Raw genomic sequence first — 15,627 nt, 5'->3', positions numbered from 1 at the left:
AAGATGGCCGACTCAAAATGGCGGCCCGAAAAAAAGGTGGTCCAATCCGGCCGAAATTTGGCATGCGGACGCGTATGGGGGCTTAGGTTACAAATCTGGGGTTAGAATTTTGATTCCGCCATTTTCCAAGATGGCCGCCATACATGTGAAACTTTCGCCCTTTGGAGTCATTTCTCGCCCAGAAGAAGGGTGGATAGGTACGAGTGATGTAGGAGAGTAATGGTTATATCGGTCATATGAACGTCAAAAACTATTCAACTCCTCGAAATGTGCTCCGCATCAGGTACTACCCTAGCCGTCCGGCCAAAGTATACGTCCAGGCTCAAAGTGCCCAAACAAATGTTCATACACACCCTGGGCAATTTTTAAAGAAAGTGAAAAAAGTTCAAAATTCGAAAAACAAAATGGCCGCCATACAAATTTTGAAAGCCTCCATCTCGGAAACCATTGGAGATAGGTAACTCGTGTTCGAACTAATATTGTAGAGCACGCCAGAGTCCAACTGACTGTTGAAATTATTTTTTCAAAATGGCCGATTCAAGATGGCGGCCCGACAAAAAGGTGCTCCGATCTTGCTGAAATTTTAAACACTTCCATGTCTGGTAGTTCCTAAAAATAATATGTGGTCAAAATTTTGATTCCGCCATTTTCCAATATGGCCGCCATACATTTTCCACAGTCCACTATGTTCCGAGACCTACATCTCGGCGAGTGTTGGACATAGATGAGAGGCGCTCAAGCAAATGTCGTACAGAATAGTACGAGCCAACTGCAGGTAAAAAAAATTTTCAAGATGGAGGACTCAAAATGGCCGCCAGAAGTAAAAGTGCTCCGATCCGACTGAAATTTAACATCCGACCGTGAATAGAGGTTCATAGTATGTATCTGTGAACGAAATTTGAATTCCGCCATTTTCCAAGATGGCCGCCATACAAGTGTATTTTCGGTTTTTCTGACCAGCACATTTCTCCCAGAAGAAACGCGGGTTTATAAGAATGACGTATGCGAATAATGGTTAGGTGGATTTGGTGAGTATCAAAAAGTACCAAAACCTTCGAAAAGTGCTCAGCATCAGGGAGGACCCCAGCTGCACGTGCGAAGTATACGTTTTAGCCCTAAGGTCTCCAAACAAATGTTGCTCGACACCCTGGGCAGTTTCTACCGGGAGTAAAAAAAAATTCAAATTCGCAAAACAAAATGGCCGCCATACAAATTTCGGGGGACTATATCTCTGAAACTATTAGAGATAGGTAAATTATGTTTAAACTTAAGTCCGAAAAGGCAATAGGAGCTAATTGACTGTCAACTTCATTTTTTCAAAATGGTCGATTCAAGATGGCGCCCGAAAAAAGTTTACCGATGGTGCTGAAATTTGGCACTTGGCTGCGTATGAGGCCCCATAATATGAAATTGTGTTTGTAGTTCTTCATTTTCCAACATGTCCGCCATACATTTTCCACCGTCCAACGTCATTGTTCTCCTAGAACGAATCGAGGTGTGTTAAATAAATGTACAAGGATTGTGTTTGACTGAGAATATTAAATATAAGAAAAATCCAAAACTTTCAAGAAGTGGTCTGCATCAGGTAGGACACCACCTGCTCGGCCAAAGCGTTAGAGATGGTATGGCTTTCAAACAAAAATTATCAAGGAACCTGATCAGGTTCTACTGGAACTAAAAATTTTCCAAAATGGCGAATCCAAGATGGCCGCCATAAAAAAAAATTATTTACTGAATCTTCGCAATTATTGATGATGTATGAGTAGTTTCTTCTGAAGTATGTAAGGATACGACTTGACGAGATCATACCAACTACTTGACTCCCTCAGAACCAAATAAAGTTAACAAAAATATATTTCTGAAACAAACACTACAACCAGCAAACTGTCACAAGCCTAAGACACAGGCCTCGCGGGCCGCTTTAGCGGCCCAGCGCAACGCGCAACATACTATACGTGTGTAGCTCGATTACTACTGACTGATGTAGATATTTAGGTAATAGTTCTCCCAGAAGGAACAGCGATAGTTTAAAATGATTTACAGGAATAGTGGCCGGAAGGGTTCAGTGAGTACGAGAAAATCCGGATATCTTGGAATAGTGCTCCACATCAGGTGGGACAGAGGCCGTTCGCTCAAGTATCGCAGATGGGCACATGGCTCTCAAATAAAAGTTGTCAAGAATCTTAGTCAGGTTCTACCAGAATCGAAAGTGTTCTGATATGACGAATTTAAGATGGCCGCCATACGAAATTGACTATTCTGAATCTTCGCAGTTGTCAATGATATACGACTGGTTTGTTCTGAGATATTTAAGGATACAACTTGACGCGATCGTACCAACTACCCCTACATGTAACTTCACTGGAGCAGTCGACAACCCTGCTTCCTCCCATCCAAACTCAACCAAAGAGGATTCACACGACACCCAAAGAAAGCCCCCGCGGGCCGCTTTAGCGGCCCAGCGCAACATGCAACATCCAAGTCGACCTGGTTTCCGTGATAAACGGCACAGTCAACGTGTCAGAGATGGGTGTATGACTTTCAAACAAAATATGTCAAGGACCCTGGTCAGGTTCTACTGGGATCAAAAATTTTCCAATATGGCAAATTCAAAATGGCTGCCATAAACAATTGACTTTTCTGAATCTTCGCAGCTGTCAATGATATACGAGTGGATTGTTCTAAGATATTTAAAGATACGACTTGACGCGATTATACCAACTACCCCTACATGTAACTAAACTGGATCAGTCAGTAACCGAATAAAGATTTTATCTATCTATCTGTCTATCAAATCCTGCTCCTTCCCACCCAAATTCAACCAAAGAGGATTGTCTACTGAAATATAAAGTTCAACTCCCAATTTGTCACCAGATATAAAGAAAGCCCTCGCGGGCCGCTTTAGCGGCCCGGCGCATCGCGCGGCATCTAGTATGTATATAAAGCTACAAATCCTGACTCACTTAGAAAAATAGAACGCATACTTCCCGATATGGTGGAAAACAGATACTTATACCGTTGTACGTGGATAGGTTCCAAGGCAAAGAATCAAATATGAAAAGGCCTGATTGTGGAAAATGTAAACGAGTAATCAACGGCCTGCAAAAATATAATACATGGGGGGGATTTGTGCACTTTTATGAGAGACACCTTGGTCAGTTTCTGCGGAAAGTAAAAAATGTTCGAAATTCAAATAAACAAGATGGCTGCCATACAAATTTCGAAGCCTTCTATCCCGGAAACTATTAGAGATAGGTAGGAGGTGCTGGAAGGAATGTAATAGAGGGTAATAGTGGGCAACTGCCTGTGTACAACAAATTCAAGATGGCGAATCCAAAATGGCGGCCGAAGAAAAACTTGCTTCGATGCGGCTGAAAATTGGCATGCATTGGCCCAAATTATGATTAAGGACTCCTAAAGACCCCCCGTATTTAGGAGTCCTTAATTTTTTTGAACTTTTGACATATGGAGGCCTCTAGTAGTGCCATATAATAATTTGTGCTCGAAATTGGTTTTTCGCCATTTTCAAACATGGCCGCCATACAAGCGTTTGTTGGCAGTAGAAAAAAAATTGTTCTGAAAATTGGCATGTGGGAGTCTCTAGAAGTGCTTGATAATAATTTGTGATCAACATTAGTTTATTGCCATTTTTCAATATGGCTGCCATAGAAGTGTTTTTTGGCGGCACATGAAAATTTGCTCTAATTCAGTTGAAAAACGGCTCTATGGGTGTGTAATAATAATTTCCAGTCAACATTTACTTTTTGCCATATGTCAATATGGCCGCTCTTAAAGAGCTATGGTAATATTTTTAAAGTCATAAGTGCCGAGGCTTTAGGCCGAGGTGTAGTGGAGAGCGAAGCCCGTAGCGTCCGCACGCCACCTTACGTAGGTAGTCCCCGTCGTACCACGAGTGCGGCGCTGCGGATGACACCGCGCAGCACACCCTAGAGGTGTGCAGCCGGTGGGATGAGCAGCGCCGCACTCTGACGGGGACTGTAGGGCAGGACCTCTCGCTGCCGAGCTTGATTGCCGCCATGCTCGATAGCGAGGAGTCCTGTGAGGCGGTGGCCTCCTTTTGCGCAGAGGTTATGTCGCAAAAAGAGGCCGCGGAGCGTGTACGCGAGGACGCGGCAGACGCGCACCCGCTCCGGCGCAGACGTACGGGGAGAAGGCGAAGGCAGTTCGCTACTCGCCTGATCCCCTGAGACCAGCGGGCTCTGGGCAGGGACTCCGGAGCCTGCATTGCACGGCCTCACTCGTCTGGGGGGCGGGTCGGAGGACAGCCGACTCGCCCCTCCGTTGGCGCGGGAGCCCTGGCGTAAGCTAGGGTGTTCAAAATGTAAGGCGTACTTCCCGACGTAGTGGAAATAAGATACTGACTTATAGCGTTGTTGTATCTCGACCGTCTCTCCGATAGATTCTTTTTTCTTGGAAGCTATGCCAAAAATAGAAGTATTTAGGGAAAAAATGCCAGACAACCACTCCAAATTTCTGATCTCAAACTAGGGAGTTTCCTGTACTATGAGTACCAGTGTAACGATAATTCTGAGGGCAATACCCAGAATACCCTGACCAGAACCAATTTAAAAATGTTTTTTGGCTCAAATCAGGGATCGAATCTGGAACCTCCTCATCAAGTAAAGAATATAAGCACACCCCGTAATCTTTACGTGAACTGATTACGTGGCCGCAGGCCAAGCCCGACCCCACCGTAGGTGACCGGTATAGGGCTCGTTTATTATACATATACATATAATGATGATAAGTAATAAAAAGTAACATGAAGTATTTATTCAACAGATGAATTAATATCAATGAAATTTATAATGCATTCCTTTGAGCATGGGCAGTGTGAAATTAAAAGTGTCAAAAATGAATTTAACTAATTTTAATACTTATCCTAACACTACAATAGAACAATTTCAACTGGAGGATATTTGGTATCGCGCCTGCGAGACTGGTTTCGGAACGCCTTGCAGTTGGAAACTGATTGGTTTCATGCTATCTTCGGTGCCAAATATTTTCTTCAATGCTTCTCTTGCTGCCATCTCTTTGGCTGTGGATACTGTTTCACCAAAACCTGTGAATTCAATATTTTTTCAAATTATTTTTTTCGTCAGTTTGCTATTTTAATTTGATTTCACGATTCTCAGTCTTGTTCATAGCGCGTGGTGAAACTAGTTTTGTTTATCCAGTGACAGTAGGATGTTATCCTTTTTTTTATGATGCTCAGTGATGGGATGAACAAGTACATCACACAACTGTCCATAACAGTTGCAGTGCCACTCATGAGCTTTAAATCTTTAAATGTCAAAGATCTGAGGAGCGTCGCCAATGCGTCTGAGATCAAAATCGAAACGCAGTAATGCTCACTGCTTGGCGGCAGAAATAGGTAGTAGGGTAAGTGGAAATAGGTGGCAGTACTTCCCTGGACGAACTCTTTGACGCGGAGCTCTACTGCTACTAAAAACATAATTATATCCATCCACATATATACATCTATATATATAGATTTTGAAATGTGCTTAGCCAGATAAAAAGTCGCTATTTAGTCGGTTCTGGTCGCAAAAAGTTATAAAGGGTGTTTTACTGTCCACGCTGGAAGAAGCTTATTCCGGCGGCACCATTTTTGAATCTCGAGAACCCAGAAAAGTCGTCAATTAGTCGGTTGTAGTTGCTTGAAGTCGATTGAACTTACCTGAAGAAATCATCTGCTTATCAACATAAAGACCAACCCTGTAGCAAGCTAGCAGCGTGTGTTTCCCTACTTCACCGATGAGCCGTGGTTCGATTTCGGCGTCTTCTTTCTTTAGTAACCCAGTTAGCATCGAGAAAGGGTCTTCGATGTGCCAGTATTCGTTTATGTCTTGGCCTGAAAATATGGAAGTCATGGCTTGAATATTTGAGTGAAATCGCCAGGTGTATAAAAATTCGTGTCCGCTTTAGGTTGAAAGTATTACATTAGTAGGGATTATTTGTAGTGTAGCTGCATGCATTCACGTCTGTTCGCCGTGACGGTCATTTTGTTCTGCGCGGCAAATCCTTTTTTTTTTGATACTCTGCAGTTGGTCGCTGATGGCCTTGACTGAGCCACCGGATAAACGGGCGAGCTGAAGGCTCTTAACCCATAAAAAATAAACTAAAACTGAGTAGCAGGTCTGATGGCGTCCAAGTGGGCACGGACCTCGGCTCACGGTAAAAGTCCATCTACTAGTAGTTGCACTGTCAAAGTGGCGAGAGAGATAGCGACACGGTCATTCAGGTCTTCCCTGGGACAACGGGTCTTACGTACGCGATGGGGATGTTCCCTGACGTAGTTGGATGCAGCCACCAAGAGGGGATTGGGGGATTCCTCGGTGTCTGTTTCATGAATTGGGCTATAGCTGTAAATGTAAATGGAGCGGCAAATCCACGGACCGCGAATCAGCGAGATAGCAATACTTCTGTCTCGCTCTTGCAATATGTGCCCTATGATTGGTTGATTTTGTATTCAACAATTATACTATTCCGAGTTTTTAGATTAATATAAATAAATAGCGACATTTGCCAATAAATGTACTCTGGTTTCAACGCTCACCATCAGCGCCAGCGTTTTACTAAAAAGTAGGTGTAGGAAGAGCAACTAAAGTAGTATTAAAAGCAAGTGGGCTAGTCCAGAGAAAGACCATTTGGTATGAAAATCAAAAGCGACATCCAGAATCAAATTAATTTTTTTCTTAAATTGGTAAGTAGATCCTAGCAAAATTCAAACTCTTATAAATTAAAGCACCATGACGTGTGTGTTTGGCTGAGTCTCTAAAATCGGTGAGGCGTTCTATACCTTGCAATTGCGTGACAATGAAGTCTCTGATAAAATGCGCCGCAGGTTCTTCCCCCGAGGACTGGATTAGCGCACCGATAATAGCCTTCAGTGTGTTTGCTAGAATACTGCTATCTACCGGATATTCCTGTAAATGGAACATGAAAGCTACATTGTGTCATTACGAGGTGCAAACACATCTACATCTTTTATGTCACTGTTGCCCTCTGATGAGTATATGAAACTCCGTCAGACGCGGACTTACGATGCCTTACTTTCTCAAATTCGTATCTTATAAAGAGTTTCACTCAGGATATGGCAAAACTTTCTATTTATTTTTACATTTATTATCAAGGATATTAATTTGGATGCATTACTTTAAGAATAGGTAGCCAGTGTGTAAATATAAAAGAAATGTGATTTGAATCAGCCTGCAAAATTTGTATATACAATCCATTTTTTCATTTCAATAACTTTGTGCTTTAAGATACGAGTCCGAGAAAGTAAGGCGACGTTATATCGAAATGAAAGAAATGGAAGCGAGAAATAAAATATAATTGAAGCTATAAAAAATACACAGTTAAATAATGCTGTGGCTCTTTACGTAATTTGTGATGACAAAAATAAGATATTATTATTATTATTATGTTATTGATTACACACATTCTGAGAATTCCCTTATTATTATTATATTTATTTTAGATTCTCGCCTCTTCCAAGGCCTAAAAGATTAATTTTCAATTCTAAATAGGTTAGGCGGTATTCCTCGGCAATGGCGCAGACGGCTAGAACGGACTCAGTTATAACCCATTTGCGAACAAAACAATTGGGATTATTTCAGTGAAGGCCACATTCTACATGTCGGTGATCTCGAGCACCAGATCGAGATACTTCCTATATTATCATTATTAGGGTGGCTTCATTCAGGGCCTTTGCGGCACCTCATCGCTGCGACCATCAACTGATCTATTGAAATCAGTGAACACCACTGATTACAGTTCAGAGCCAAGGCCAACAACACTAAACAACTGAGGGATTTTCCTGGCTCTGTCAGTTTTTATGTCCTCTGGTTGAGGTCTGTTTCTTCCCAATATGGAACTTCATACGCTCATCAGGGGGCAGTACTGGGTGAGGAGATGCACAGGAGTTTTATCTGCTATGTGGCAGAATCTACATTCTCTATTTTCTCTCTGCCCAATACGTAGCATGTGCTTGCTCAAGCTGCAATGCCCTTGTTGACATGATGACCCTTGCCTGATTTTAAATAGAGGGAGAAAGGGGAAGAAATTGAAAATCTTTTGGGATCATGAGGATGTTTTTCATAATAACTGATGAACAAAAACAAAACAAAAAAATACAAATGTAAAAGAATAAAAAACACAAACTATCAAAGAATTCATGCTAACAATTATAAAAGCTTTTTTCTGTCATACTCATTTACAATATTAGAATATACAACATTCTCACGCAAAATAAGCACTACAATATTGACTTGCTGAAACTAATCTACTCAATCAATAACAAGTGTATAACAAATACTTACAGCAGCTAGAATAATGTCTTTAGTACCGAGATGTGTCGAGACATGAGCCAATGTAGCCTCACTGAGGAGGTGTTGTTTGATGCCAGATATTCCTTCCAGTGGAAACTTTGGCAGTACCACTTCTAGGTACAGTTGAATGTACTCCTTCATGAACTTTTCACCTGAAATTTTGTAACATTACATCATATAAAGTAACACCGTCTAATATGCAAAACAATTTTTTTATGGGGTATGTACAGGGAAAGTTAAAAAAATTTACAAACCTTACATGTAACTACTTACAGTAAGCTTCTATATTTTTAAAATCAGCAACACATTTTAAAACATATAGTCACATCACTTAAATGCTTGGCTTAATGCCTGGTCTTAAATTAGGCAAAATACAGAACAAATAATTGAACTCTAGTTTAGGAAATGCACACAAATTTCCATAAATATTATTTAGGATGTATGATTACAGTGAGGATTGAGACTGGGCCTATTATAAAACTACCAGATATTGTCCAGAACTGTAATATATTATTGTAGTATATAAGTGTAGTGACGGGCTGAACAAATCATGTGCCTGTTGGTAACTAACACTAATTACCCACTAAGGGGCTAATTGTAGGCGGCTGGCCGCGCATTACTATTATTTATTCAAACCGGTTATTCCCAAACTAGTGTTCTTTACCTAATTTCAGTGGCAATTTTTATTATTTAATTTTTTATAGTACAATATTATTTAATATTCGAGTACTGTACCATAAAATATTATTTAATAATTAAACAATAATATACTTGAATATTTAAATAATAAAAATTGCAACTAGACAGAAATTAGTAGTGAATATTAGTCCAAGAATGACTGAAATAAGTCATGGACTGCCGAAGTATTTTAATAACCGGCAATCTATCTCACTACCGCTCTACATGTCTTTCAACCCTGACATTGGCGAAATCGTCGCGCAAAACGACGGAGCCATAGATACAAAAGTTGAAGTTGATTACACCATATCCATTGACGCAGCCACAACTCGGAAGTAATCAGAGTTGTGCGCTGCCAGTTGCTTAGTGGAAAATGGCACTTAAAGTGGAAAAGTCCCAGTGCCTGTAGGTTCAGCAGCACTCCTTACATTCACAACCGGAATATACTAATGCTCACATTATTGCTGGGCGGCAGAAACAGCTATTGTGGTAGTACTTCCCTGGATGAACTCTTTCACAAGGATAAGATATTACGGCCAAAGAAAATTTATGTGCTAAGGTTTATTTACCTTCCTCTGCAAGTTCTCTACTGTCTTTCATTTTAATATCAATATCCATTTCTTTCTGCTTCATTTCTTCCTTTATGACATAAGATCTATCTGTAAAGGCTTGTAGTAATAAATCAGCGTCGAAATCTTCATTTAAACGCTTTCTAAACGCATATAGTTCAGCCTCTAAATTCCATTCTAGAAATGTGTTTCTAGGCTTTACAACTTTACCACCTTGCTTCTTTTCGCGCAACTTCAGCAGCATCAAGGTAGGCGCCACATAACGATGAATTTTTTGTGCTAGAATTAAGTACAGTGCATATTTATTTTGTTTAAATAATGCGATTTTGTTAGCGAATTTTTAATTTCGTCTTACCTTGTACAGTTAAAGGTGTTAGCTTCAAAGTTTTGGTGACGAGTGGCATGCATCGTCTAATTAAAGCCATTGTGTAAGTTACTTATAACTTACTTACAGAATTTCTATTAAAAATGCAACATTTTACGATACAAAATCAAAACATTCTATCTTAGAGGATGGAAAAAATAATTATACAACTGTCAAGTTTGAGAGGTTATTTTTATTTTTTTAATAAGGGTAAAATCGTACCCGCCCTCGAATGCCATTCATTCTTTGGATACCCGAACCGCTATCTAGTGTCGAGTAGTAGAACTAACTTCGTTGTACGTGCTTATCATGCGTATATCTCTCAGAGCAAGTTCTTATTCCGTGGCACATCTGTTATCGTTACCAGTTTTGTGAAAAATTTAATGCAGAGATTGGTTTTGGAGAGGTCCATTTTATAATAACAAATAAAAGAACACCATTTTTAATATATAGTTTTTATTTACTAAACTAGTGTAGTGACGTCAGTGACAATGCAACTTGATTTTAAAGACTATCGATGAAGGTAACCGAAATAAATAAATTTCTTAAATTACACAATAGATAAAGACAAATAATAATGAATAATATATTTATAAAACTACCAATACAACAGTATGAAGAAAAAGGAAAAAAGTCCGTGACAACTTTACACAGAACATTACAAAAAAACAAACACATGCCTCTGATTAATGATTTTACTAATCGAACTTTAGTATCCCCCATCGATTTTCTTACAATTTCTACGCAACACACAAAACAATTGTCTCTAACTGGCCCTTTAACTTTCAACTACATTGTATGTCCATATTAATTATTTGTATATGAATAAAAACGATATAAATAAAAAGTTAAAACCGTTCTAAAGATTTGATTAAATGAAAATTTGCTTATTATAAATATGTAGTTTATATGTATATGAAATATTTTAGAATGGAAAATATACTGTTTTAATTAATTCTCAATAATAATAAAAAATCAGACTGCCTTTTTCAAGATAATGATATAAATGCAACATGGTTGACGTTATAACTGTATAGGATCCTTTTACATAGCTAGTACTATTAGTCCATATAAATTTTTAAATCAGTATATTTTCTCGGACATATACAACATATATACACAGACTATGAATACAATATATTCTATATCTGCCAAATAGTACTGTATCTTTACCAGATTTAATACACGAAACAGAGCTACTTTATATATTATCCATAAATATAGTAAGTAGAATACAACAAACATTTAGTTAGAAGGCTTTTAACCAAAATTAATTTTCAAAATGTTATATAGTGAACACATTAAGTTCGTAATATTATTCTTTTTTAATTTTAAAGCAAGGGCACTTGTAAATAAAGTCTTTGGACGGCATAAAAATGAGATCTCCTGGAATGTCATAGGTTTTTAAGAAGATTTTTTTTTAAAGCCAATATTAAAATTACTTTTGGTATAGGTGGAATACGTAGCATCCGTGACCACTTAGGATACCTGATAGACTAAAATATTATTTAAATTCACATTGCAAATAAATCTGAATACCATCAGATATTCAGTTTTACAATATGTTTAAAAATAATGAAATAAAAATAGTTGACTGATAAAGATGTGGTCCTTCACCTAAGCAAGTTTCTCCTTAATATATCAGGAAACTCAATGTATAGTTCGTTTCAATTCATTTTCCATAAAAAATATGCAACCATAGACTATCTATACTTCTATGTTTGAATAATAACCTGACTTTTGGACTAACATGTTTTAAATATGATTTTAAGATGTTATTTCAATTAATGTAATTGGAAAAAGTGGTGAGAATCAATTTGAAACCATCAATATGAATGTGTTAGTTATTCCATCTTTTTAATGATTCTTTAAGAATTTTATCCAAACCGGGTTGTTTACTTGTCATGAAAAATGGATAGACACGAACTATAGCACAAAAGTTAATATTTTTGGTATTCTAACGCCATATTTTTAAGCATTACATTCTCGAGATAGTTGACAGCAAAATAATTTTCTTATTTTACCAAATTCCCTCTCCCTGTAGTTTAGACATTATTATTGTTCTATCCCATTTCATTACAATTTCGATTATAAGAATTTTAAAATAAATTACCACAAAATTTGACTAGAAATTTTAAGTACAATAAGTTGATGCTATTGCATATTTAGTAACACCACAAGTTCAAAATTTTGCTATTTCTTTTATACTTCACAGACACTTGGAAAGGTGACCCCTTCAGGTAAGTAAACTAAGTAAAGTCATGCTTTCAGACTTTAGTATTGAAGGAGATACAGCTCTAGTGTTTTCACTGTTGCCGAGTATCTCATTGGTACAAAAAGATAGTAATAAATTTGTCAAACTTCGCTCAGTGGTATATTATATGCAATGGTATCAATAACATCTAAGCACCACTTAATCTACAACACAAAAGTGTTACACACCAAAACTAGGAAAAGTGTTAATTAAAAAAGTGCTAAGTGTCAACTAAGGTGGGAATAAAAATACAACAGACATTAAAACTGAATGCAGCCACAATCACAGTGATAAATAGTAATTTTGTATAAGACAAACTTTGCTTCTTTTACGTTTTAGAAAAAAAAATAGTAAAAAGTCAGATTATTATGAGATCAACCTGTTTACAAAGTATGGACATGGTAAAAACATGTTCAATAAATAATGTTTCAGTTATAAATAAGAATCAGTCACTGATGTATGTGGTTTGTTCTGAAATGAACAACCTTAAGATCTGAAATTTATGAGGTGACTTTACTCATAATATGAAATTAGTTTCTCTAAGAAAGTCATATCCAATCCACGAAAATAAGTTACATACACATTGTATGCTCTGGTGACTGTTTTGTATGAGGAAAATTGTATTATATTGCTGTGTAAAAGTCACCTCATGGAATCTCAAACATAATACTAGGGTGTTTAAAATTAATTCCTTGTATAGTCAAAAGCAACTCAATGAAATGTTCCATTTTGTATTTATTAATATTGTTTAAGAAATTCCTAAAATTACTTCAAATAATTTTTTTGTGCCAATAAAAATGAGATCATTAATTGTTGTAACTTTTTAAAATATAAATGTGCCAGATTGGTTTTGTAAACCAAATAAAATGTTTAGTTGTTGATACCACCATTGTAGGCATAGTCAGCCTTGTTATGCATAACAAGTTTGTTGTCCACAAAATAAAAACTGTCTGAACAGGTTTCAAATGGTGCTGCAATCATTTCTTCAACTGTAAACAAAATTAAAGAAATCCTCTGTTAATTCATTCTTTATAAAATTATAAATTATGTTTAACCCATCACACATCCGATTTTGTAGCGTCCAAAAACACACATTGTATTTAATGTGTAGCTGTGTTTTTATCCACCATTTAAAAACTTTAATAAATTTAAAACAATTCTAACCAAAATTGTATTGTTACAGACACACATGTGTCATTTGGACGCATAACGGATTAAACAACCAAAGTGGTTCAGCAATTAACATTGTGGCCACTTAATGATGAGGTGTTTAAATTTTTTTTTATAGTATCAAGTAACGGGACGAATAAGTCATGCGCCTGATGGTAAGCTACACGCCTGTCCATAACAGTTGCAGTGCCACTCAGAGCTTTAAATGGCAAAAATCTGAGGGGCACCGCCACTGCGCCCATCACCCTGAGACATAAGTTGACAAGTCCCATGTGCCTGTAATTTCACCAGCACCCTTACCCTTCTAAACCGGAATGCAGTAACGCTAACATTACTGCTTGGCAGCAGAAGTAGGTAAGGTGGCAGTACTTCCCTAGACAAACTCTTTCACAAGGAGCTCTACTGCTGCTTAAATCTTTTGTAGCACCAATTCGGGACCAAATTGTTGGTAATCTGGTTGGTCAGAGTAGTGCCCCAGAGTAATTTTGTTGCTCTGGCATTCATAGTACAGAGAATTCTCATGGTTGTCTAGCGCTTTATTATTATTACTATTGTTTTATTAAATTAATGTACAAATCACATTTATTTAATCTTAGAGCGTTTCAACATCATAATATGATTAAGAGTTTGTATGTCGGGCTACAGACAAACAGTGGTGAAATCAAAAGTTTTCCAATTAATAAAATTGAAATAAATTGAAGCGACATTTACTTACCAAGATCTGGTGGCAGTGTAGGAAACTCATATATGTGCTCACATGTGTTTCTTGAGAAGGGAATGCAGAATCCAAACTCAAAATCAAACGTCTTTAGTAATGTGTCTCTGAAGAAATGTTTCTCAATCATGCGAAAGTGATTGACAGGACGAGGACCCACGGTGAATTCCACACTGGAAATTTACATGTCATTTTATAAGTATTGCATATTACTAATAGAATATTTATGCATTTGTCTTTCTTTATGATACCATACTTATACATACACCATTTTTATAACACCAAGGGATGGGACGAACAAGTCATGCATCTAGTGGAAAGCAACACATATGTACATAACAGTTGCAGTGCCACTCAGAGCTTTAAATCGCATAGATCTGAGGGGCACTCCCACTGTGCCTGTCACCTTGAGACATAAGTTGACAAGTACCATGTGCTTGTAATTTCACCAAAACTATTACCCTTTCAAACCATGCCCCGGTTCCGGCACGGCGTAACATGATCAGTCTTTATGCTCACATTAATTGCTTGGTGGCAGAAATAGGTAAGGTGGCAGCACTTTCCCGAACGAACTCTTTGTTTTCATCATAAACCATTAGTTGTTCTAGTATGCTATTACTATTACTTCTTGTAGTAGTTTCTAATCTTATTTATCTCTAATGTTTTGACTAAAAGACTTGAATCCAAGGTCATAAAATAAATAAATGAATATAAAAATGTGACACTACCACAAACCACATAAATACTAGTAATAGACTGGTTAGTGGGCGGGGTCCGCGTTACCTAGTTTATCACCAGATGGGCATATGAGTGTCAACAGCGCGTCAGTCGTCGTTCAAATGTGATACATGATTATTTCGTAGAAAAAATAGAAATATGCCATTATATTATGTCGCGTAAGTAGCCAAAGTTTAAAAAATACTCCAGGAGTGATTTCCTTCCATCGGTAAGTACTAAAAGTCTGTATTTTCTAAAATTTTGAACAATACAATACTATAATTTCGAAACAAAACTATTTTCTTGCAATTCGGTAATAACAATATACATTGGTTGCTTGTCATCGCCGCTGTCAAAAGAACAATTCGAATGACGCTCAATGAATTGCTTGCATTAGTGTCGTATTACACTTGGTACTGGGCAGTGTTGGGCAAAATTTAATTGTTCTGGCAATTAAAGATTGACAATTAATTAATTGTCAATTGCCAAACAGCAATTAACGATTGATCAATTGTTATGTAATTAATTAATTGTTAATTGTGGTTCTCGCAACTAACAATTGATCAATCGTTAATCGCGTATATTTGCAATTAACAAATCAATTTTCAATCTTTTCAATGTTTTTGATTAACAATTAAAACTGACAATTATGATAAATTTATAGGGGTGGGTTAGGGGGTGGGTTAAGGGGTAGGTTAGGGTTTGGGTTGGGGGAGTTAGGGGGTGGGTTAGGGTTTGGGTTGGAGGGGTTAGGGGTGAGTTAGGGGGTGGGTTGGTTAGGGTTAGGGGGTGGGTTGGTTAGGGTT

General features: G+C 37.6%; 2 protein-coding genes across 2 annotated transcripts in view; both read right to left on the bottom strand.

The window, feature by feature from the left end:
* Positions 1 to 4,909: 4,909 nt before the first annotated feature.
* On the bottom strand, positions 4,910 to 10,112 carry LOC113226010 (39S ribosomal protein L44, mitochondrial). The gene is made up of 6 exons (XM_026458516.1): positions 9,957 to 10,112; positions 9,602 to 9,880; positions 8,346 to 8,506; positions 6,824 to 6,950; positions 5,702 to 5,875; positions 4,910 to 5,083 (listed from the first exon to the last, which is right to left on the bottom strand). The coding sequence occupies exons 1-6, from the start codon at positions 10,024 to 10,026 to the stop codon at positions 4,926 to 4,928; spliced, it is 969 nt and encodes a 322-aa protein (XP_026314301.1). The 5' UTR covers positions 10,027 to 10,112; the 3' UTR covers positions 4,910 to 4,925.
* Positions 10,113 to 10,437: 325 nt separating this feature from the next.
* The window catches only part of LOC113225953 (protein unc-119 homolog), an 8,007-nt gene continuing 2,817 nt past the window's right edge, over positions 10,438 to 15,627 (bottom strand). The window contains exons 2-3 of the mRNA XM_026458439.1: positions 14,105 to 14,277; positions 10,438 to 13,208 (exon numbers count right to left, since the gene is read on the bottom strand). Coding sequence (XP_026314224.1) covers positions 13,090 to 13,208; positions 14,105 to 14,277 — 292 coding nt within the window. The 3' untranslated portion in view covers positions 10,438 to 13,089. The remainder of the gene's footprint in view (positions 13,209 to 14,104; positions 14,278 to 15,627) is intronic.

Source organism: Hyposmocoma kahamanoa, unplaced genomic scaffold (assembly GCF_003589595.1).
Source record: "Hyposmocoma kahamanoa isolate Upper Pololo Valley unplaced genomic scaffold, ASM358959v1 180, whole genome shotgun sequence".
Taxonomy (NCBI): domain Eukaryota; kingdom Metazoa; phylum Arthropoda; class Insecta; order Lepidoptera; family Cosmopterigidae; genus Hyposmocoma; species Hyposmocoma kahamanoa.
The sequence above is the reverse complement of the archived record's forward strand: the minus strand, read 5'-3'. Positions and strand labels throughout refer to the sequence as shown.